At 47.0% G+C, this 22,796-nt stretch overlaps 1 protein-coding gene across 2 annotated transcripts in view; it reads right to left on the reverse strand.

Moving 5' to 3' along the window:
- The window catches only part of LOC137427111 (E3 ubiquitin-protein ligase znrf2), a 298,968-nt gene extending 276,529 nt beyond the window's left edge, over positions 1-22,439 (reverse strand). Inside the window, exons 1-4 of one of the 2 annotated variants that reach the window (XM_068116295.2) lie at positions 21,758-22,439; positions 16,916-17,011; positions 15,953-16,058; positions 4,264-4,339 (exon numbers count right to left, since the gene is read on the reverse strand). In XM_068116295.2, the coding sequence (XP_067972396.1) occupies positions 4,282-4,339; positions 15,953-16,058; positions 16,916-17,011; positions 21,758-22,037 (540 nt within the window). In that variant the 5' untranslated portion in view covers positions 22,038-22,439 and the 3' untranslated portion in view covers positions 4,264-4,281. Of the gene's footprint in view, positions 1-4,263; positions 4,340-13,885; positions 14,832-15,952; positions 16,059-16,915; positions 17,012-21,757 lie in introns of those variants that run through there. The other variant, XM_068116294.2, reaches the window with a different exon arrangement.
- Positions 22,440-22,796: the final 357 nt, after the last annotated feature.

Consider the following 22,796-nt stretch of genomic DNA (forward strand, 5'->3'; position numbering starts at 1 on the left):
ATAAAAGGGAATCTTCAGGTGAAAATATAAGGTTGTGGAAATGCTGAGGCATGTCTCTGGCTGTACAAGCCAATGTCATGGCCCTGCAGAAGTGGATATGTCAATACTTTGGCATGTCTTTGCCCATGCAACTCAATACTACAAGCCCGCATCGATAATATGTGCCCGCACGTGTCGATATCCGCTCACATGTGTTGATATGTGCCCATGCATATCGATATCTGCGCACACATGTTGATAACACGAGCCCGCACGTCGATAATATGTACCCGCGCATGTCGATAATATGTGCCCACGCATGTCGATAACATGTGCCCACTGCCCACGCATGTCGATAACATGTGCCCGTGCATGTCGATAATATGTGCCCACGCATGTCGATAATATGTGCCCACGCATGTCGATAATATGTGCCCGCGCATGTCGATATATGGCCACGTGAGTTGATATGTGCCCAAGCATATCAAAATGTGCCCATGTGTGTCAATAGGTGCTCATGCATGTTGATATGTGCCCATGCATATCGATCATATGTGCTCATGCATGTTGATATGTGCCCATGCATATCGATCATATGTGCCCATGTGTGTCAATATGTGCCTGCACCTGTCGATATGTGCCCACACATGTCGATATGTGCCCACACGTGTCGATATGTGCCCACACGTGTCGATATGTGCCCACACGTGTCGATAATATGTGCCCACGCATATCGATCATATGTGCCCATGTGTGTCAATATGTGCCTGCACCCATCGATATGTGCCCACACGTGTCGATATGTGCCCACACGTGTCGATAATGTGCCCGTGCGTATTGATATGTGCCCGTGCGTATCGATAATATGTGCCCGTGCGTATCGATAATATGTGCCCGTGCGTATCGATAATATGTGCCCGTGCATATCGATAATATGTGCCCGTGCGTATCGACATGTGCCCGTGCGTATCGACGTGCCTGTGCGTATCGACATGTGCCCGTGCGTATCGACATGTGCCCGTGCGTATCGACATGTGCCCGTGCGTATCGACATGTGCCCGTGCGTATCGACATGTGCCCGTGCGTATCGACATGTGCCCGTGCGTATCGACATGTGCCCGTGCGTATCGACATGTGCCCGTGCGTATCGACATGTGCCCGTGCGTATCGACATGTGCCCGTGCGTATCGACATGTGCCCGTGCGTATCGACATGTGCCCGTGCGTATCGACATGTGCCCGTGCGTATCGACATGTGCCCGTGCGTATCGACATGTGCCCGTGCGTATCGACATGTGCCCGTGCGTATCGACATGTGCCCGTGCGTGTCGATAATGTGCCCATGCGTGTCGATAATGTGCCCATGCGTGTCGATAATGTGCCCATGCGTGTCGATAATGTGCCCATGCGTGTCGATAATATGTGCCCTTGCGTGTCGATAATATGTGCCGTGCGTGTCGATAATATGTGCCCGTGCGTGTCGATAATATGTGCCCGTGCGTGTCGATAATATGTGCCCGTGCGTGTCGATAATATGTGCCCGTGCGTGTCGATAATATGTGCCCGTGCGTGTCGATAATATGTGCCCGTGCGTGTCGATAATATGTGCCCGTGCGTGTCGATAATATGTGCCCGTGCGTGTCGATAATATGTGCCCGTGCGTGTCGATAATATGGGCCCGTGCGTGTCGATAATATGGGCCCGTGCGTGTCGATAATATGGGCCCGTGCGTGTCGATAATATGGGCCCGTGCGTGTCGATAATATGGGCCCGTGCGTGTCGATAATATGGGCCCGTGCTTGTCGATAATATGTGCCCGTCGATAATATGTGCCCGTGCGTGTCGATAATATGTGCCCGTGCATGTCGATAATATGGGCCCGTGCCCGTCGATAATATGTGCCCGTGCGTGTCGATAATATGTGCCCGTGCGTGTCGATAATATGTGCCCGTGCGTGTCGATAATATGTGCCCGTGCGTGTCGATATTTGCCCGTGCGTGTCGATAATATTTGACCACGCGTGTCGATAATATTTGACCACGCGTGTCGATAATATTTGACCACGCGTGTCGATATTTGACCACGCGTGTCGATAATATTTGACCACGCGTGTCGATAATATTTGACCACGCGTGTCGATAATATTTGACCACGCGTGTCGATAATATTTGACCACGCGTGTCGATATTTGACCACACGTGTCGATATTTGACCACACGCGTCTAATATTTGACCACGCGCGTCGATAATATTTGACCACGCGCGTCGATAATATTTGACCACGCGCGTCGATAATATTTGACCACGCGCGTCGATAATATTTGACCACGCGCGTCGATAATATTTGACCACGCGCGTCGATAATATTTGACCACGCGCGTCGATAATATTTGACCACGCGCGTCGATAATATTTGACCACGCGCGTCGATAATATTTGACCACGCGCGGCGATATTTGACCACGCGTGTCGATAATATTTGACCACGCGCGTCGATAATATTTGACCACGCGCGTCGATAATATTTGACCACGCACGTCGATAATATTTGACCACGCGCGTCGATAATATTTGACCACGCGCGTCGATAATATTTGATCACGCGTTTCGATATTTGATCACGCGTTTCGATATCTGATCACGCGTTTCGGTAATATTTGACCACGCGCATCGATAATATTTGATCACGCGTTTCGATAATATTTGATCATGCAGTTCGATTTTTTTTTTTTTTTTTTTTTTTAATACTGAATCGAGGCTCGTGAAAGAGCTAACATTTATTTCACAAACAAATCAACCAGACAAACAAAATATATAAAAAGAGGGAGCGGAAGACAAGATGGGGAGAGAAGCAGAAGCACACAAACACAACATTTGAGAGCAGGGAGATGTGTGGGAGGGAGAGGGCTTGGGGGGAGGAGGCGTGGGAAGGGGGGAGGGGGTGGGAGAAGTATAAAACACAAGGACACCAAGGACTTCCAGGACAGAAGTTGGTATTTCAAAAAAGTGGATTTGGGGTGAAATTAGCGGGGGTAGAGAAGATCAAGGTTTTGGATGGGGGAAGATAAGAGATGGTGGTGAACAGATAATATTTGATCACGCGTTTCGGTAATATTTGACCACGCACGTCGATAATATTTGACCACACGCATCGATAATATTTGATCACGAGTGTCGATAATATTTGACCACGCGTGTCGATATTTGATCACGCGTCGATAATATGCCCGTGCGTGTCTAATATTTGACCACGCGTGTCGATACTATGTGTTTACTATGTGCCCATGCATGTCAATACTATGTGTTTACTATGTGCCCATGTGTGTCAATACTACGGCACAGACACATCTATCTATAATTCCAGTAATCTCTGTGTGTGTGTATGTGTGTATGTGTGTGTGTCTGTGACCGCTGTTTCTCGACAACCACGGGTCCGATATACTTGAAACTTGCCAGATATATTGCTGGGGACCTGAGGATGTGCCTTTTCAAGGTTTCATATTAATCGGAGAAGTAGTTACCGAGCTATGTCCAAAAAACGATTCAACCAATCAGAGAGCAGCGAGCTATCACGTGTGCCGAACGTGGCGAACAGACTCTGCCTCGGACGGCACATTTGAGAGCGTATTCATTTATTTCACGTTGGCAAACTATGTTGGCACTATGTTGGCGTTAAACTATGTTTTAAAACTAATTAAAACTAATTTGCGATTCATCGTAACTGCGATATGCGACCTTCCGGACAGTCAAATGAGGACGTCACTTCCGGACTTACGGATAGTCATAGTGACGACGTACTGATGCTGAACGTGGCGAGCAGACGCTGTAAGGTACGATCGATTGTAGTACACGTTTATAATAACTCTGCCGATACAGGCCCGATTAACTGCAGCGCCATCCGAGCTGCGGCGTCGGGACGATACATTCATTGTACGGTCACATCACGCACTTACGGGCACGCCCATGGGCCCATGGGCACGCCCATGCATGCATGGGCGAAGACATTTTTTTAATTTTTTTTGGCAAGGAACGGGCACCCACGTACGGGCACGTCCTAGTATTCACAATTCGCATTACCCGCTATGCCATGATGGGTATGTGATAACTAGGGGCTAAACCAAGCCTCACACGTGTGCGAGCAGTAGAGGCAGCAATTTAGCATTGAGCCATGGCATCGGGTCAAAGGCTTACTTTTGCAAAGTACACCGTTGGATTGTTATTGCACATACTGTCATGCCTAACATCACAAACGATTATAGTGGCGTGAAGAAGCAGATGTACCCACCAGGAGATGGGCCCTGCTTCAGTCATTTGGATGCTCTGGACATGACCGGCTGACCTCAAACCACTTATCGATACAGCTGAGAAAAAAATTAAAGTAGGAATGGGATTGAGAAATGGGAGAGAACATGAAAACAAACACCACCTGCCAAAATAACAAGTACAATTATTTCAAATAGAATAATAATAAAAACACAGACCAATAATAAATATTAACAGAATCTCGGGACCTGTTGTTAATGTGACAATTGTTTTGAAGAAAGCTGTGAATGAAAACATTGTTTAGATGTTAAGAAAAATAAAATCAATACGACAAAGTTGGGGTGGATTTTCAACAGGCCGAAGCATTATTAATTCAACCAGTACAAACAAAAATCTCAGATAGCTCTCTCTACCTCTCTCTACCTCTCTCTACCTCTCTCTACCTCTCTCTACCTCTCTCTACCTCTCTCTACCTCTCTCTACCTCTCTCTCTCTCTCTCTCTCTCTGGAATTATAACAAAGACAACAACCAATGAGGGGGAGGTGTGCAAGCTTTTATTCATGCTTCAGAATTGGACGCGCATTCACCAACAGATGCAAAAATTGAGAACAATTTATCTTGTGGTCCTGGAATCAAACATCTATATGTGATGCAATGAAGAAGATCCTCGTTGCAATTCCCTCTCCAGTGGTGAGCTTCCATATAGGAGGTATTGCTTTACAAGTGAAGGGTTACTGTGCTGTTAAATGTGACTGGACTTTAGTTTGGTAAGATGAATAATATTGCTTATGAGCTTGCTTATAATGTGTTCGTGAATTATGTTAGAGTACTAATGTATTGCTGTTTCTTGTTATAGATGATGTGGAGATTGATTTGAATAAAGCGCTATATCTTGAGAGAGTTTATGAGTTAAAATCTTACCACACTATATACATATATAAGCTGTATGTATGTATGTGTGTATGTGTGTATGTGTGTGCTGATTTCCGGCTACACCTTTTGACCCATGGGGCTCAAAATTGCCATGAAGACTGTTCATTCCCCCAGGGCAGTTTTGCATTAAAATCCTCCCCCCTTCCACAGCTCCCAAACCACCGAAATCTATATAGATTTTAAAAATCGAAGTAAATTAGCAGAAAAATGATATATTTTCACATCATTCATCTTTGAATAATCTCGTCGATGTACCAAAGAATGCATGTGGAATTGCCAATGCTGACGGTGTAATCGACACCGTCCTCACAGCCACGTTCATTCATCTACGTGGAAGAGCGCAAAAGCCCGTTATAATGACAGGCAGCCATTCTATATTTTCACACTATTCAGCCTTGAATAACTCTGCATTCATTTCCTGGATGTACCGAACAATGCGCGCGGAACTGTCAACACGCAAGTGCCGATAACGGAAGGAAGTTCAGATAGAGTGGTGGAATAGATGTAGGCCCTACGGCAGAAGGACTGAAAATGTAGTACAAACCATTAAATTTCATGCATATACAGACTTGGCATTTAATATGGAATATTTTTTTTTTCTTGACTTGGGTTTACTTTCTGAATTCAGTATATCAATCTGGTGAGTTTATTTTACCCTTCGGTGATGTCTTTGTTGAAAGAACCATGTCACCGATTGTCTTTCACAGCAAGAAGTCAACAACAGGATTATATCACAGGTGGCGTGACAAAATGTAAGGACAGGTACATTTGACGATTGGCTTCACAATCGGGTATATAAGGGTTGTTGCGTTCTGTATTAGTGGAAAACAACTGCTGCACGTCTACAAAAGTTATTGCCGCTTCCTCTGGAGATGGTCCGTCAACTTGACAATGCTGTTTGTCATGGAGTGGTGGCTTTACGAAATTCTGGCATGAAACAGCGTGCTATTGCTCGGCAGTATGGCATCACTCAAGGTCAGGTGTCAAAGATCGTGAAACGAAATGCTCAGAGGGGTGTCCCTACTCCAATACCGAGGCCAGGTCGTCCACGCAGAACCACAAGGAGAGATGATCGCCAGCTGCACCGGTTAGTCTGCAATGGCCGTACCAAGTCAGCTAATTGGCTTCGGGCTGAGTGGCAGCAACTGACAAATGTGCCTGTATCCAGAAGGCTAGTCAACCAACGACTGGTTCAAGCAGGCTATCGTGCCAGGCGTCCCCTGAGAAAGCCACACCTGACCAGACAACACAGCCAGCGCCGATTGCAGTGGGCCAGAGAGCACCGTCAATGGCAGCCAGGACACTGGAATCAAGTGACCTTCAGTGACGAGTCTAGATTTCTGGACTATCGTCAAGATGGCCGTGTCTGAGTGCGCAGACAAGTGCATGAAGCCCACAACGAAGACTGTATAGTGCCAAGAATCCAAGCTGGAGGTGGTGGGGTGACAGTTTGGGCTGCTTTTCATGCAGGGGGCAAAACTGACCTGGTTGTTCTGAATGGAAACCTGAACCAGTTCAAGTGCAGGGTCATTCTGGAAGAAACATTGCTTCCATTTGCTTGTGCAGCCTTTCGAGGAAACTTTGTCTTCAAAGATGACAATGCACGGCCTCATCGTGCTCGCATGATCCAACACTTTCTTGCTGACCGTGGTGTAGAGCATATGGAGTGGCCTGCCATGTCTCCGGATATGAATCCGATGGAGAACTTGTGGGCAGAATTAACGCGTCTAATCGACAACTTGGACCAGCAGCCTACCTCTGTGCGTGAATTGCAGCAGACTATTGTCACTGCATGGCAAGCGATTCCTGTCCAAACCTTGGCAAATCTCGTGAACAGCATGCCTCGACGTGTACGTGCTCTCCTGAATGCTCGTGGGGGTTACACGAAGTACTGAACTGAAATTTTACTGTCCGTAATCCTAGTCATAATTTAGCTTTTGTTTTCGTTGAAATTTTTTTTGGCTAATGTGCAAAATAAAGAGATACTTCTGGAAAACGTACAGAAGTTTAACACAGTACTGTCCATGAATTGAGTTCGATATCAGTTTACATCACTTTCAAGGATCAATTTATTTGCTTCGAAATGTCAAATGTGGTTTTTGTTTCTTTTTTAAAGGTCACATTAACAAAATCTAGAATAATTTCAACATAATTCCAATGAACTTTTGGTTCTAAGTCATCTTGAAAAGTAAGTTCACCCCCACAAAAAAAATATTCCATATTAAATGCCAAGTCTGTATTTACATTCATGAGAAGGTCCCTACTGCAGCGGCCAGTGGACAATTACGTTATCATCCTTGTTCAAACATGCAATTCAAAACATGTCACTGCATTGGAAAAACGTGGGAACAACAATACTGTACTATAGAGGTTGGGGACATGTAATACATCTAGAGACAGCTCTAAATGATACACATTTACGTCGAGAATTGGCATCCCACCTCCCCACACCCTAAGACCATAGGGTCATGCTGATCTAATTGGGGTCATGCTGATTCTATGTAGCGAGTCTGGATGTAATCGGGCCACAACTGTCGGAGGAGTAGCGCGACAAGCAGACAAATAAACACGCAAAGGTCCGTGAATTATAGAAAGGATAGTTCCGTAATTTATAGGTTTTTTGGGGGGTTTTTGTATACAAGATCGAGGCTCGTGTAAGACTAAACATCAATCACAAAAAAAACCAAAAAAAAACGACACACAACATACAATAAAGGGAGCGGGAGACAAGATGGGGAGAGAGAGGGAAGCAAACAAGTACAACAGCAGAGAACAGGGACAACGGAAGATCTGTGGGAGGGAGAGGGCTTGGGGGGAGAGGGGTGGGAAGGAGGAGGGGGGGGGGGGGGAGAGGGGTGGGAAGGAGGAGGGGGGGGCGGGAGAGGTATAAAACACATGGATACTGCTAGGACTTCCGGGAAAGAAGTCGGGATTTGAAAAAAGGGGATCTGCGGTGAATTAACGGGGGTAGAAAACATCAAGGTTTTGGATGGGGGCAGATAAGAGATGGTGGAGAACAGCTGTTTTAAAGACCTGGAGAGAGGAGTGGGATTGAAGAAAGTGAGGGAGTTTGTTCCAGAGGTGGGAGACAAGGGGAATGAAAGAGTGAAGGTGAGCAGAGAGTCTTGATTTTGGCAGTTTCACCAGAAGAAGGTCACTGGCAGATCTTGTGCGACCTGCAGGAATATATGGGGGACAGAGCACAGATAGAGCTGGGGGAGCTAGGCCAGATAGGAGTCGGTAGAAGACAGAAAGACCACCTACCTGCCTGCAGTGAGTGAGTGAAAGGCCCTTGGAGTTAGCTTCATCACGGGAGATTCCAATGATTCTGAAAGCTTTGGTTTCAACAGCGTGAAGACAAGCTAGGTGTAGACGGGCTAGGTGAATACCAGCCCAGAGGGGAGAACAGTATTCCATTGAGCTGCGGATGAAAGCCTTGTATGTGGTGAGGAGCTCAGGTGTGCCAAGGAAGGACTTCGCATGACGGAGGATGCCCAGTCGGTGACTGGCTTTGGGGACCAGATTGGAAATGTGGTTTTCCCAGGAAAGATCATGGCAGATAGTGAGATCCAAAAGCTTGAGAGACAGAACTTCTTGGAGAGGATTGTTGAGAAAGTAGATGGGAGGGTTGTCCAGTCGGTCTTTTCGGAGAGACATAGTAAGAGTGTGAGATTTGTCAGGATTGAAAGACATGTTCCACTTGTTTGTCCAGTCTGATTTTGTCCAGGTCTGCAGAGAGTGAGGAGGCTGCAGACTGCCGATCTGAGGGATGAGGAATGGGGCGGCAAAGAGTCGAGTCATCAGCAAAGAGATGAAGAGGATTTTCTAGAGAGTCAGAGAGATCATTGATGAAGATCATAAAAAGCACAGGGCCCAGTACACTGCCTTGGGGAACTCCAGCCTGAACAGGAAGGGGAGATGAGAGAAATCCATTCAGGGCCACACGTTGACTACGACCAGAGAGGAAGTCCGCAAGCCATGCGTGGACATTTCCATGGATACCTTAGGAGGATAGTTTGGTGAGCAGCGAGGGGTGCCAGACCGTATCGAAGGCACGTGATATATCAAGGGAGACAGCTCTGATTTCCTGTTTGGCATTGAGGACCTCCAACCATTGTTGAGACAGCAGAAGCAGCATGTCCAGAGTAGAGTGACCTGGTCTGAAACCAAATTGATTGTTCATATTCATTCTCGGATGCCAAAGCAGAACATGACTAATATTGGTCGCAGCACCTCATCTGCCACTCGCATACAGCGGGCTCTATTGTAGGAGACACTGGAAGATACTGACAATCAATTTGCATGCACACATGAGCAAATGGTAAGTGTGCTGCAGAAACAGCAGAGGCTACCTCTGTCAGGAGATCCCACCTACTCCCCCATATATACTCAGATTTCCCCGGCCCCGTAGAACGTATCTAATTATTTATATTTATATATATATACATATATATATATATATACATATATATATATATATATATATACATATACATACATATATATACATATACATATATATATACACAAAGAATTAAGTTAAGCACCCCCCCCCGTTTTTTTACAACCTCGCACATTACAAGTTTGTTGTCGTCAAAACAGTGTAATATACCCATGATATTGCTATATTTTCTGGAGAAGTGATATTATGGTCACATAAAAACATAACAATCATGCCGTTTTCAATATTTTATTCTGAATAATTTAAGGTGAAATTTTTTGGGAATTTTAGGCATATTTTCACCTCAATTTAAGTATGGAGCTATAGGTCCATCACGGACAGTGTGGATGACGTTTATGTTTTCTAACGTACAGTCATTGTTCTGAGAAGACCTCTAGCGATCTTTGCGTCAATAACGTGTGTAGGACCCACGTGATCGGATCACTGACTCAACCAATCACTTTTTTTCACTTTGATCACTCAATTTCATCAATGGATAATTGCTAATGTCATACCAATCATTATTTGATCTCACATACCTTAGAATATATGCCAATGTATACATATACACAAAGAATATATATTAGGGGGTGCTTACCTTAATTCGTTGTGTAGGGGTGCTTAACTTAATTATTTGTGTATACATATACATATATATATATATATATATATACATATATATATATACATATATATACATATACATATATATACATATACATATATATATATATATATACATATATATATATACATATATATATATATACATATATATATACATATATATATATATACATATATATATACATATATATATATACATATATATATATACATATATATACATATATATATATACATATATATATATATATATATATATATATATATATATATATATATATATATATACATACATATACATATATATATACATATATATATATATATACATATATATATATATATATACATATATATATATATATACATATATATATACATATATATATACATATATATATACATATATATATACATATATATATACATATATATATATATACATATATATATACATATATATATACATATATATATACATATACACTGGAAGATGGGGGGTGTTCAGAACACCCTAATATATATATTAGGGTGTTCAGAAAAAATAATTCTGAAATTTGATATGCATAGGTGCTCAAAACATGAGCAAACAGGTAATAAACAATTGGCAAAAATTTCAAGTCAATCCATTATAATTAAGTGACAGCTCAACAGACCCAAAGTTTTGAATGAGCTCACGTATATATTATATAATATGTATACGTTGTAAAGCTTATGTATTAGTATACACTATACATTATACAATGTATTGCATATTATGTATGTTATTATGCAAGAATTTGATATTTGTATAAAAATAAAGTTTCACTTTTTCCCTTTTTTGCAGTAATCAACCAATGATGAGTGCAGCAGTTGCAGCAGGTTATCAAACAAGGGATTCTCTCAGCATTTGGTTTCTGGGAGAAATGATTCCGGCACTTGAGGGCAATCAATTACCCACCAATCGTCAAATATTATGTCGTCTGTTCTTCGATTTGAAGATCAACAAACTGGATGTTCCAAGAAGCTGTTCAAATGTCATTGATGATGTACTTCAGTTTTGGCATATGGCTAACATTCCCACAAAGCACAAACCAAATGCAATTGCAAAACTTAAAGCTTTCTATCAGGAGTATGTCCTTCTTCGGAAAAACAAGGCACAGTGAACGGAGAGGCAGGGTCAATTGGAGACTGATTTTAGCCATGAACTGAATCAGCTATTTGATCTATCACATGCTAATTCTGAACAGCTTATCAAAATTCCACAGGATTTTGAGTTCCTTCAAGATCAACAAGGACCCAGGAAGATGATAATGACCGGAGAAGACTTGCAGTTCAAAAAGCGAGAAGAGAAACGACAGAAACGACAAGGTGAAGCGATGATGCGCATTGAAAAAGAACAGGAAGCAAAAAAACAGATGGTGATGAACCCTAATGAAGTGCTGGATGATTCATCACAATCAACAGGTGAAGAATCTGCAAATGATGATGAGCCTGTGGAGATTGACAAATATTTCTCAAAACAAATCGATATGCCTGAAACATCAGGAGCAACAACTCCAATGACTATGAAGTTGGACAAACGTTGCATCGTAGAAGACCCTTTAGTTGCAGCAAGTTTGGATAGAACTGGAACTACACCACGTGAAGCAATGCACATCATTGGTCCTGCACTGAAAGCTGCTGGGGTCCCTGTAAGCAGACTGACACTGTCAACAACCTCACTTTATGAAGCTCGAAGGACAGTCCGTAAGTCAATTGGAGAAACTATTCAGGAAAACTTTTCGCCTGATACGCCTCTTGTTGTACATTTTGATGGCAAGCTGATGCCAGACAATGATGGTACAATGGCTGATCGTTTGCCTGTTGTTGTATCTGGAAAAGACGTATAAAAGCTTCTTGGCATTCCAAAACTTCAATCTGGTACTGGAATCCTGATGGGAGAAGCAGTCATTAAGTTCATCAATGAATGGGATGGTGTGTCTGAATGGCTTGCTGGATTATGTTTTGACACAACAAGCACAAATACAGGACTCCATATGGGTGCAATCACAATCATTCAAAATGCCTTAAACAAACGCCTACTGTTTTTGGCTTGTCGGCATCACATATTTGAAATCATTGCTTCAGCTGTATTTGACACATTCTTTGTTGCATCTGGACCACAAATTGGCATTTTCGGTCATTTTAAGAAGCATTGGACTTCCATTGACACAAGCAAGTTTGCATCACTTGCCACAAGCCTTGATGGCAGTGAGAAGGTTTGGTTTGAAAACAATCGCGACTCTGCAATAACTTTTCTTCGCAGTCAACTAATGGACAAACAGCCAAGAGATGACTATTTGGAATTCATTAGACTGGCTCTCATCACACTTGGAGATAATGTGGAAGGACATGTAAAGTGCAGCCCACCTGGAGCATACCATCGTGCACGCTGGATGGCTAAAGGCATATACTGCCTCAAGATATCCTGTTTTCGCGACCAGTTTCAGCTATCTGCACATGAATTCCAGTCACTAAGACGTATTTGTCTCTTCACGGTCACCTTGTATGTAAAAGCATGGTTCACTGCAAATGATACTTGCAATGCACCTTCCAATAACTTACACCTTCTTCAGGCTATGGAAGACTACTCTGAAGTCGATCAAAAAGTTGCCAAGACGGCTCTGTCAAAATTGAGGAGTCATCTATGGTATTTGAGTGAAGATTTGGTTGGCTTAGTTCTCTTCTCTGACAAAATTGCAGTGGAGGTGAAAAAGGATGTGGTAATCTCCTTAGAAAAGCCTGAGATGAAAGAAGATGTGAGAGGAGTTCATGTTCCTGCCAGTCACGCATTCAAAGGGAGGCAGCTAGCTGAGTTTGTGACAAGAAGGTCTCTCAATCTCTTCTGTGCTCTGAAGTTGTCAAAGGAGTTCCTTAAAAGCGATCCTGAAACATGGAGCTCGAATCAAGACTATATTCTTGCCCAAGAAAAAGTTTCTGCACTACGTGTGGTCAATGATTGTGCTGAACGTGCCGTAAAGTTGGCTACAGATTTCAACCTTGCCCTCACTCATGATGAAGAACAGCCTCAGCTCATCTTCCAAGTGGTAGAACAACACAGGAAATTGATCAGAAAGCCACTGAAGAAACATTTATTTGAGGACAACACAACCTAATGATATCTACTTAATACGATAAAGACAGTGGTTTCTATCATGTGAAAACATTTGACATATGACTTATAATTTTCTTAAGTGAAAAATATGTTTTTGAGTAATTAAATGATTTAAAAAGTAAAGCATTGAAAGCTATATTAAATCACTAGTTTTCCAAAAAATTGGTTCTTTTTTCATTTCTACATATGACTTGAGCTGTCACTTAATGTATACTGATCCACCTGAAAGTTGTCACATTTATTCATAATGTCCAACCTCACAAAATTAGAGGGTATGCGTTTTTGAAATTAAAAAATATTTTCACACCATATAATTTCTGAACGGCCTAATATATACATATATATATATATACACATACATGCAGTGCATTCAAAAGTATTCAGACCCCTTCACTTTTTTCACATTTTGTTATGTTGCAGCCTTATGCTGAAATCGTTTAAATTCATTTTTTCCCTCATCAATCTACACTCAATACCCCATAATGACAAAGAGAAAACAGGATTTTAGAAAGTTTTGCAGGTTTATTAAAAAGAAAAAACTGAAATATCACATTGATTCAGACCCTTTGCAATGACACTTGAAATTTAGCTCAGGTGCCTCCCATTTCTCTTGATCATCTTTGAGATGTTTCTACACCTTGATTGGGGTCCACCTGTGGTAAATTCAATTGATTGGACATGATTTGGAAAGGCACACACCTGTCTATATAAGGTCTCACAGCTGACAATGCATATCCGAGCAAAAACCAAGCCATGAGGTCGAAGAAACAGCCTGCAGAGCTCAGAGACAGGATTGTGTCGAGGAACAGATCTGGGGAATATGAAATGATATGAATGATCGTTTTAAGGCCATTTTTCCCCGCTAGAGCGGGGGTTAGCCTTGCGGGCCCCATGACAATCATGGTTCCCTGTTTGAGGCAATGTTTTTTTATGGCCGGATGCCCTTCCTGACGCCATGAGGAACAGATCTGGGGAAGCCTCGAAAATTTTTTTTGCTGCATTGAAGGTTCCCAAGAGCACAGTGGCCTCCATAATTCTTAAATGGAAGAAGTTTGGAACAACCAGGACTCTTCCTAGAGCTGGCTGCCCGGCCCAACTGAGCAATCGGGGGAGAAGGGCCTTGGGAAGAGAGGTGACCAAGAACCCGATGGTCACTCTGGCTGAGCTCCAGAGATCCTGTGTGGAGATGGCCTGAGCTCCAGAGATCCTGTGTGGAGATGGAAGAAACTTCCAGAAGGACAACCATCACTGCAACACTCCACCGATCTGGGCTTTATGGCAGAGTGGCCAGACGGAAGCCAAACAGTTCAATCTTGGTTTCATCAGACCACAGAATCTTGTTTCTCAGTCTGAGAGTCCTTCAGGTGCTTTTTTGCAAACTCCAAGCAGGCTTTCATGTGTCTTTCACTGAGGAGGTGGGGATGAGGAATGAGGGATGTAGCGACGGAAGATCTGTGGAGGGACGGAAAGGAGTGTGATGAGGGAGGAGAAAGGGTGGGGTGGGCATCCAGAGGGAAGGGGGTGTGGTGGGAGGATACAGCATCCAGAGGAAGGCCATGATGTCACCGCCATAACGTCCGCATTGTGTGCGAAGCTCCGCAGGAGCCATCCCGCAGAGACAAATCATAAATATGTAATTTCAGATGCTATCACAAGTGCATGGAAACCTCAGTTACCGACCTGTTTTTGCCCTTATTTGGGCATAATCAGGGCAAAGCAGCGAGCTTTCATACACTTAAATGAAATATCTGTTGACGATATTGAAGATATGTCAGTCATAATCTGTCAATAACTTTTTGAAACATCATGCCATATATCGTTTTTTGCTCTTTCAATGGTGAAGAATCATCTAAAAATTATCTGATCTGGATCCATATTTGGATCGTCACCAAAGTTGAATCAATTCATCCTCGGCACAGCACACACCCAATCTGTCCACCATGTTTTGTCCGAATCTGTCCAAAAATATTTTGAGATATCCTGCTATGTATAATTTTAAGCCTGGTGTTGGCTTAGCGGTGAGGGTGCCGGCTTGGGATCCTAGGATCCTGGGTTCGAATCCCGATCGATCGCTGAATTAACACCAGGGGGGTTGACTCAACCTGTCATCCTTCTGAGGTCGGCAAATGGAGTACCAGCTCACTGGTAATTCCCTGTGTGTCGCAAGAGGCGACTAACAGGGTTGGCGGCAGGAAGGGCATCCGGCCATAAAACATTGCTTCAAAAAAGGGACCACGGTGCCCGAAAAAAGGCCAACCCCTGCTCTGTGGGGAAAAATGGCCTCGAAAGGTGGTTCTTCTTCTTTCTGCTGTATATAATTTTGGCCCTATCTCTCAATGGTGAAAAATCACTTTGAAATTATAGTATCCAGATCGGGAGCTTCACTAAAATCTAATAATTTCGTCCTAGTCAAACACACCACCTCTCTACCAAATTTCGTCCACAACTTTTTGAGATATCTTGTTCAGACAGACAAACAAACAAACAGACAGGTGTGGAAACCACTTTTTATTTATTAACACCTTTGGTAATAAGAACGTGCAAATGTTAGACATCATCAGTTTGAAACTCACCCCTTATGGTAGAGGCAAAGGCATGGCAGACGAGCTATGGTGTCTCCCTGTTGCAATTCATCCAAACAAATGGCGCATTCTCCGGCCTCACGTTCCAACACGTCCTCTGGGATTTGGAGAGACACCGTATGTGATGAATTGTTAAAGGGAGGGTGGGTATGGGGTGTTGAGGATCACATCTACTTAGAAAACATCTTGTTCATCCATTGATCAATGTGTGGAAGAAAGAGAAATAATATTTGGGAGAATGGGAATGAGCTGGCTGGTTTGTCACCGAGGGAAAGAATAAGGAACGAGGATATTTGGAATGAGTTGGGTTATAAAGATACCAGAAGAAACTGGAGTATCAAAGTGTTGACGTGATCCGGATGTGTGTTCAGGAAGACTGAGAGAGCCAATAAGAACAGCATGGGAGAAACCAGTGGACAGAGTAGAGCAGATGGAGACGAAGACCGTTACGGAGAGAGGTCATTTGAAAGGATAAGGAGCACGAGTGGTGTGTGTGGGGATGGAGGAGGCAGCAGACAGAAATATGGAGAAGCAAAATTCAAGAAGCCAACGTGGAAAGGGAATAATGGTTGAAAGAAGAGGACGAGGAATAAAAATTAAAGGGGTTCTAAAGGAGCCTAACGTACGGGACTTGTTTTTTTGTATACAGCACAATGTCAAGGCTCATGGAAAAGGTAGAACACTGAACGGTTTAGGAGGCAAGATACCAAAATGACCAGTTGAGAGGGGGAGGGGACACCAACAACAGAGTTGAAGGACAAAATAGAGAGAGACTTGGACAAACAATGCGTGTGTCGAGAAATGGGGGACAGGAGAGGATGCATGGGGTGGACAAGATGGATACAGAAGGAAACTGTCTGGAAAGAAAATTGGGAATTTGGAATGAGGTGGGCTTGGGGATGAGGTTAACAAGTTCAACAAGATGTGGTTGAAAGTCCGTATAACAAGCCTTACCGTTATATTGGAGACGTGGTTTGGTAAGACACATTACCAGGTGTTCCTCCATGTCGGTTGAAGAGATGCTCTTTGAGCATACAGGACATTTGATACCTGCAAGGATTTTTTCATTTCAAGAGTCAAAATGTTAGAAATGAGGGATGAAAAAGGAGAAACTGTGGCACAAACATCTGAGAATGGCATATGCAGCAACAAGATGCGGACATGCAGAGACATCGAGACAATTTCAGCCATGGCACGACGCAAAAACAAGGTGAGACAGTGTTACGGATTCGTAACTTCCGTTATTGTGGTTTTCACCCACTTGACGTAGCTCTGATATTAGGTACTATTATTATCTTCAAAAGGTTTATTACGGGCGCGCCTGCGGAGAGACGTGGGACACGGGCACGCGTCGTGGGACTCCAAACTCCAAAAAACGTGGGACTCCAAAAACGCACTGGCGCGTGCCTGCTGACAGACGTAGAGCAGTGGCACGCGCCTGCGGACAGGCGTAGAGCACTGGCACGTGCCTGTGGAGAGACGTCGAGCACTGGCACGTGCCTGCGGAGAGACGTGGGACACGGGCGCGGCGGCGCGCCTGCGGAGAGACATGGGACACAAAGCACGCGTCGACAGAGAGACGTGGGACATAAGGCACGCGTCGTGGGACTCCAAACTCCAAAAAACGTGGGACTCCAAAAAAAAATAAATTCAGTGACAGTTATTTAAAGTTAAAAAGGCTAACTTTAAAATGATACAGGAAACCGAACCGGAAGAGAGGAAGGAAGAGGAAGAAGTGGCGCGAGCAAAGTCGGAGAAGACGCGTGACGTCAGCGCTCCATAACGAGCAAGGTCTACCGACAGTCGCGAGGGAAGTTTGAGTTCCTTGAAAGGACATCCGGCAATAAGAATTATCACTGGAGGGGAGAAATCTGCGTAGTCAGATTTGGGCGTGGTGATTCCGACGAATCCTCGCCTCGTCGCATCGGCTCAAGCAGGAGCCGTCGGCCATTTTGATCCCCGCGCTTCGGACACCTATGAAGGTTTTGGTTCGTCTCATCTTCACCCCTAAATCCTACCGTCTGTCGGGGATGTGTGTGTGCAACCGCTTCGTCTCCAATTACGTTGAGGTTTGCTGAGTGAGCAGTGAAGGTGCGCCTCTGGAGGGCGCCTTTGTACAGTTTGGCGGGGCAAACTCCAAGGCCAACTGTACGCGCTGCGGATATCGACTGGAGAGTGAGATTCGGGCTTCGACCGGATTTCGTTCTATCGACCGCTGGAGCGAATCACATTCGCCTTGGAAAAAGTTATAGAGACATTGAGGAGTGTCCTTTCACTCGCTGGCAGCACAGTGAGTTACCTGACTTTATAAGATATATATATATATATATATATATATATATATATATATATATATATATATATATATATATATAGAGTGCACTCTTAATGGCCATCTGTTGTACCGTTATTCCTGTGCGTGATTTCCAATACAATTTTGTTCATTTGTAATCATTGGTGTGGTTTCACTATTGTTTTTCAACACAGGGTAACATATTTTTCTGCCGGGGCTCCTCTCGGGGTTCGGAGGTTACCGAGACCAGGAGATTGTAGAGGACTCCGTAACAGACAGACATAAACAAGCAGCATGTACATTCATACACACGGAGCTAAGGATACATCTTTAGATCTGACGCAAGCAAGGATAAACCAATGAGGGAGACAGGCACGGGAGGCAGGTGTGGGACTCGGGCACGCTCCGGCGGGCAGGCGTGGGACTCGGGCACGCTCCGGCGGGCAGGCGTGGGACTCGGGCACGCTCCGGCGGGCAGGCGTGGGACTCGGGCACGCTCCGGCGGGCAGGCGTGGGACTCGGGCACGCTCCGGCGGGCAGGCGTGGGACTCGGGCACGCTCCGGCGGGCAGGCGTGGGACTCGGGCACGCTCCGGCGGGCAGGCGTGGGACTCGGGCACGCTCCGGCGGGCAGGCGTGGGACTCGGGCACGCTCCGGCGGGCAGGCGTGGGACTCGGGCACGCTCCGGCGGGCAGGCGTGGGACTCGGGCACGCTCCGGTGGGATTCGGGCACGAGCCCGCACAGAAGTGGGACTCGGGCACGAGCCCGCACAGAAGTGGGACTCGGGCACGAGCCCGCACAGAAGTGGGACTCGGGCACGAGCCCGCACAGAAGTGGGACTCGGGCACGAGCCCGCACAGAAGTGGGACTCGGGCACGAGCCCGCACAGAAGTGGGACTCGGGCACGAGCCCGCACAGAAGTGGGACTCGGGCACGAGCCCGCCCAGAAGTGGGACTCGGGCACGAGCCCGCACAGAAGTGGGACTCGGGCACGCGCCCGCACAGAAGTGGGACTCGGGCACGAGCCCGCACAGAAGTGGGACTCGGGCACGAGCCCGCACAGAAGTGGGACTCGGGCACGAGCCCGCACAGAAGTGGGACTCGGGCACGCGCCCGCACAGAAGTGGGACTCGGGCACGCGCCCGCACAGAAGTGGGACTCGGGCACGCGCCCGCACAGAAGTGGGACTCGGGCACGCGCCCGCACAGAAGTGGGACTCGGGCACGCGCCCGCACACAAGTGGGACTCGGGCACGCGCCCGCACACGTGGGACTCGGGCACGCGCCCGCACACAAGTGGGACTCGGGCACGCGCCCGCACACAAGTGGGACTCGGGCACGCGCCCGCACACAAGTGGGACTCGGGCACGCGCCCGCACACAAGTGGGACTCGGGCACGCGCCCGCACACAAGTGGGACTCGGGCACGCGCCCGCACACAAGTGGGACTCGGGCACGCGCCCGCACAGAAGTGGGACTCGGGCACGTGCCCGCACAGAAGTGGGACTCGGGCACGCGCCCGCACAGAAGTGAGACTCGGGCACGCGCCCGCACAGAAGTGGGACTCGGGCACGAGCCCGCACAGAAGTGGGACTCGGGCACGCGCCCGCACAGAAGTGGGACTCGGGCACGCGCCCGCACAGAAGTGGGACTCGGGCACGCGCCCGCACAGAAGTGGGACTCGGGCACGCGCCCGCACAGAAGTGGGACTCGGGCACGCGCCCGCACAGAAGTGGGACTCGGGCACGCGCCTGCGCACAGAAGTGGGACTCGAGCACGCGCCTGCGTACAGACGTGAGACACTGGCACGCGCTTGCGTACAGACGTGAGACACTGGCACGCGCCTGCGTACAGACGTGAGACACTGGCACGCGCCTGCGGACAGACGTGACACTGGCACGCGCCTGCGGACAGACGTGACACTGGCACGCGCCTGCGGACAGACGTGACACTGGCACGCGCCTGCGGACAGACGTGACACTGGCACGCGCCTGAGGACAGACGTGACACTGGCACGCGCCTGAGGACAGACGTGACACTGGCACGCGCCTGAGGACAGACGTGGGACACTGGCACGCGCCTGCGGACAGGCGTAGAGCAGTGGCACGCGCCTGCGGACAGGCGTAGAGCAGTGGCACGTGCCTGCGGACAGGCGTAGAGCACTGGCACGTGCCTGCGGAGAGACGTCGAGCACTGGCACGTGCCTGCGGAGAGACGTCGAGCACTGGCACGTGCCTGCAGAGAGACGTCGAGCACTGGCACGTGCCTGCGGAGAGACGTGGGACACGGGCACGTGCCTGTGCACAGACGTGGGACACAAGGCACGCGTCGACAGAGAGACGTGGGACACAAGGCACGCGTCGACAGAGAGACGTGGGACACAAGGCACGCGTCGACAGAGAGACGTGGGACACAAGGCACGCGTCGACAGAGAGACGTGGGACACAAGGCACGCGTCGACAGAGAGACGTGGGACACAAGGCACGCGTCGACAGAGAGACGTGGGACACAAGGCACGCGTCGACAGAGAGACGTGGGACACAAGGCACGCGTCGACAGAGAGACGTGGGACACAAGGCACGCGTCGACAGAGAGACGTGGGACACAAGGCACGCGTCGACAGAGAGACGTGGGACACAAGGCACGCGTCGACAGAGAGACGTGGGACACAAGGCACGCGTCGACAGAGAGACGTGGGACACAAGGCACGCGTCGACAGAGAGACGTGGGACACAAGGCACGCGTCGACAGAGAGACGTGGGACACAAGGCACGCGTCGACAGAGAGACGTGGGACACAAGGCACGCGTCGACAGAGAGACGTGGGACACAAGGCACGCGTCGACAGAGAGACGTGGGACACAAGGCACGCGTCGACAGAGAGACGTGGGACACAAGGCACGCGTCGACAGAGAGACGTGGGACACAAGGCACGCGTCGACAGAGAGACGTGGGACACAAGGCACGCGTCGACAGAGAGACGTGGGACACAAAGCACACGTCGACAGAGAGACGTGGGACACAAGGCACGCGTCGACAGAAAGACGTGGGACACAAGGCACGCGTCGACAGAGAGACGTGGGACACAAAGCACACGTCGACAGAGAGACGTGGGACACAAGGCACGCGTCGACAGAGAGACGTGGGACACAAGGCACGCGTCGACAGAGAGACGTGGGACACGAGGCACGCGTCGCCAGAGAGACGTGGGACACGAGGCACGCGTCGCCAGAGAGACGTGGGACACGAGGCACGCGTCGCCAGAGAGACGTGGGACACAAGGCACGCGTCGACAGAGACGTGGGACACAAGGCACGCGTCGACAGAGACGTGGGACACAAGGCACGCGTCGACAGAGACGTGGGACACAAGGCACGCGTCGACAGAGACGTGGGACACAAGGCACGCGTCGACAGAGAGAATCAACACAGAAACTGAGCCAAGACAAAGAACAGACACGTCTATATTGTAATAGAGTATATTGCTATAGAGTCGTAAGTCTTACCAGGCCATCTGTGCGCCAGTGCGAACGTGAGGGACCGCGAACGGGACATGCCAGACCCGCGACCCGTGTGCCGGGGACTCTCCGTATTTCCATAACGATCACCGGAGCCCGTCGGACCTCCCTCAGCAACTGATGCGCCGGCCGAGGAAGTCGTGACGCTCCCAACCGAGAGACTCCTTGGCGGAGGACTGAGTGGCTCCGCAGCTAGAGCTTCGGACAGATCGTTTCCAGTGGTCGAAAAGGCCCGAGAACGGCCTGGGCTGCTCTGGTTGGCGCCCATGTGGCTTAAGACCAAGAGGATGAGGAAGAGGGTATGAACATAGTGAAGAGAAGAAGAATACGACAAAATGCTTCTTTAAAAATAAAAAAACACCGAAGAAAACACCAGACAAAACTAAGGAAGGTAAAAAAATAAAATTAAATGATGTAACTTTAATATATAAATATTATTATTAATCAGTGGGGGAAAACCTGATTTAAGAGCAATTAATGAGTAGATTAGGCTTAAAGACGTCGGCTTAATGAAAAACAGGTTCGAACGAATTACAAAAAATAAAGGATAAAGACGAACAGAGTCAGAGTAAGAAGGAAGAATTAAAGAAGAAAAGAAAGAGGAGCCGGGGTCTATCAGAAGAATGACAGTCGGCCGCCGTGCCGTCACAAACCACATCACGTGTACGACGCCAGTCAACCAATGAGCACCTCCGCAATAAGGGTCGTCAGAGCGAGAGATGAACGTTACGTCGCCACGATATCAACATGTGGAGTTTAAAATTCAGTTTGATACTCTCGCTCTGATTATATTTTCATTTGTTGTTCGTTTATTATTGTCTTGTGCTATCGCTAATAAATCATCATACCGACATTGTAGTTATTGTTCGGTGTAGTTAGTCGAGGCGGTATAGTTAGCGCCTGCGTTTATGAAAACGATACAGTTCTGGAGGTTTTGGCGATGTAGTTCGCGTCGGTGTTTATGAGATGAGACTGTCGGTCACACGCAAATTGTAAAACCGGTTTCGATAAGCTTGTCCTGACAGAC

This window comes from Myxine glutinosa, chromosome 5 (assembly GCF_964187855.1).
Source record: "Myxine glutinosa chromosome 5, kmMyxGlut1.1, whole genome shotgun sequence".
NCBI classification, from domain to species: domain Eukaryota; kingdom Metazoa; phylum Chordata; class Myxini; order Myxiniformes; family Myxinidae; genus Myxine; species Myxine glutinosa.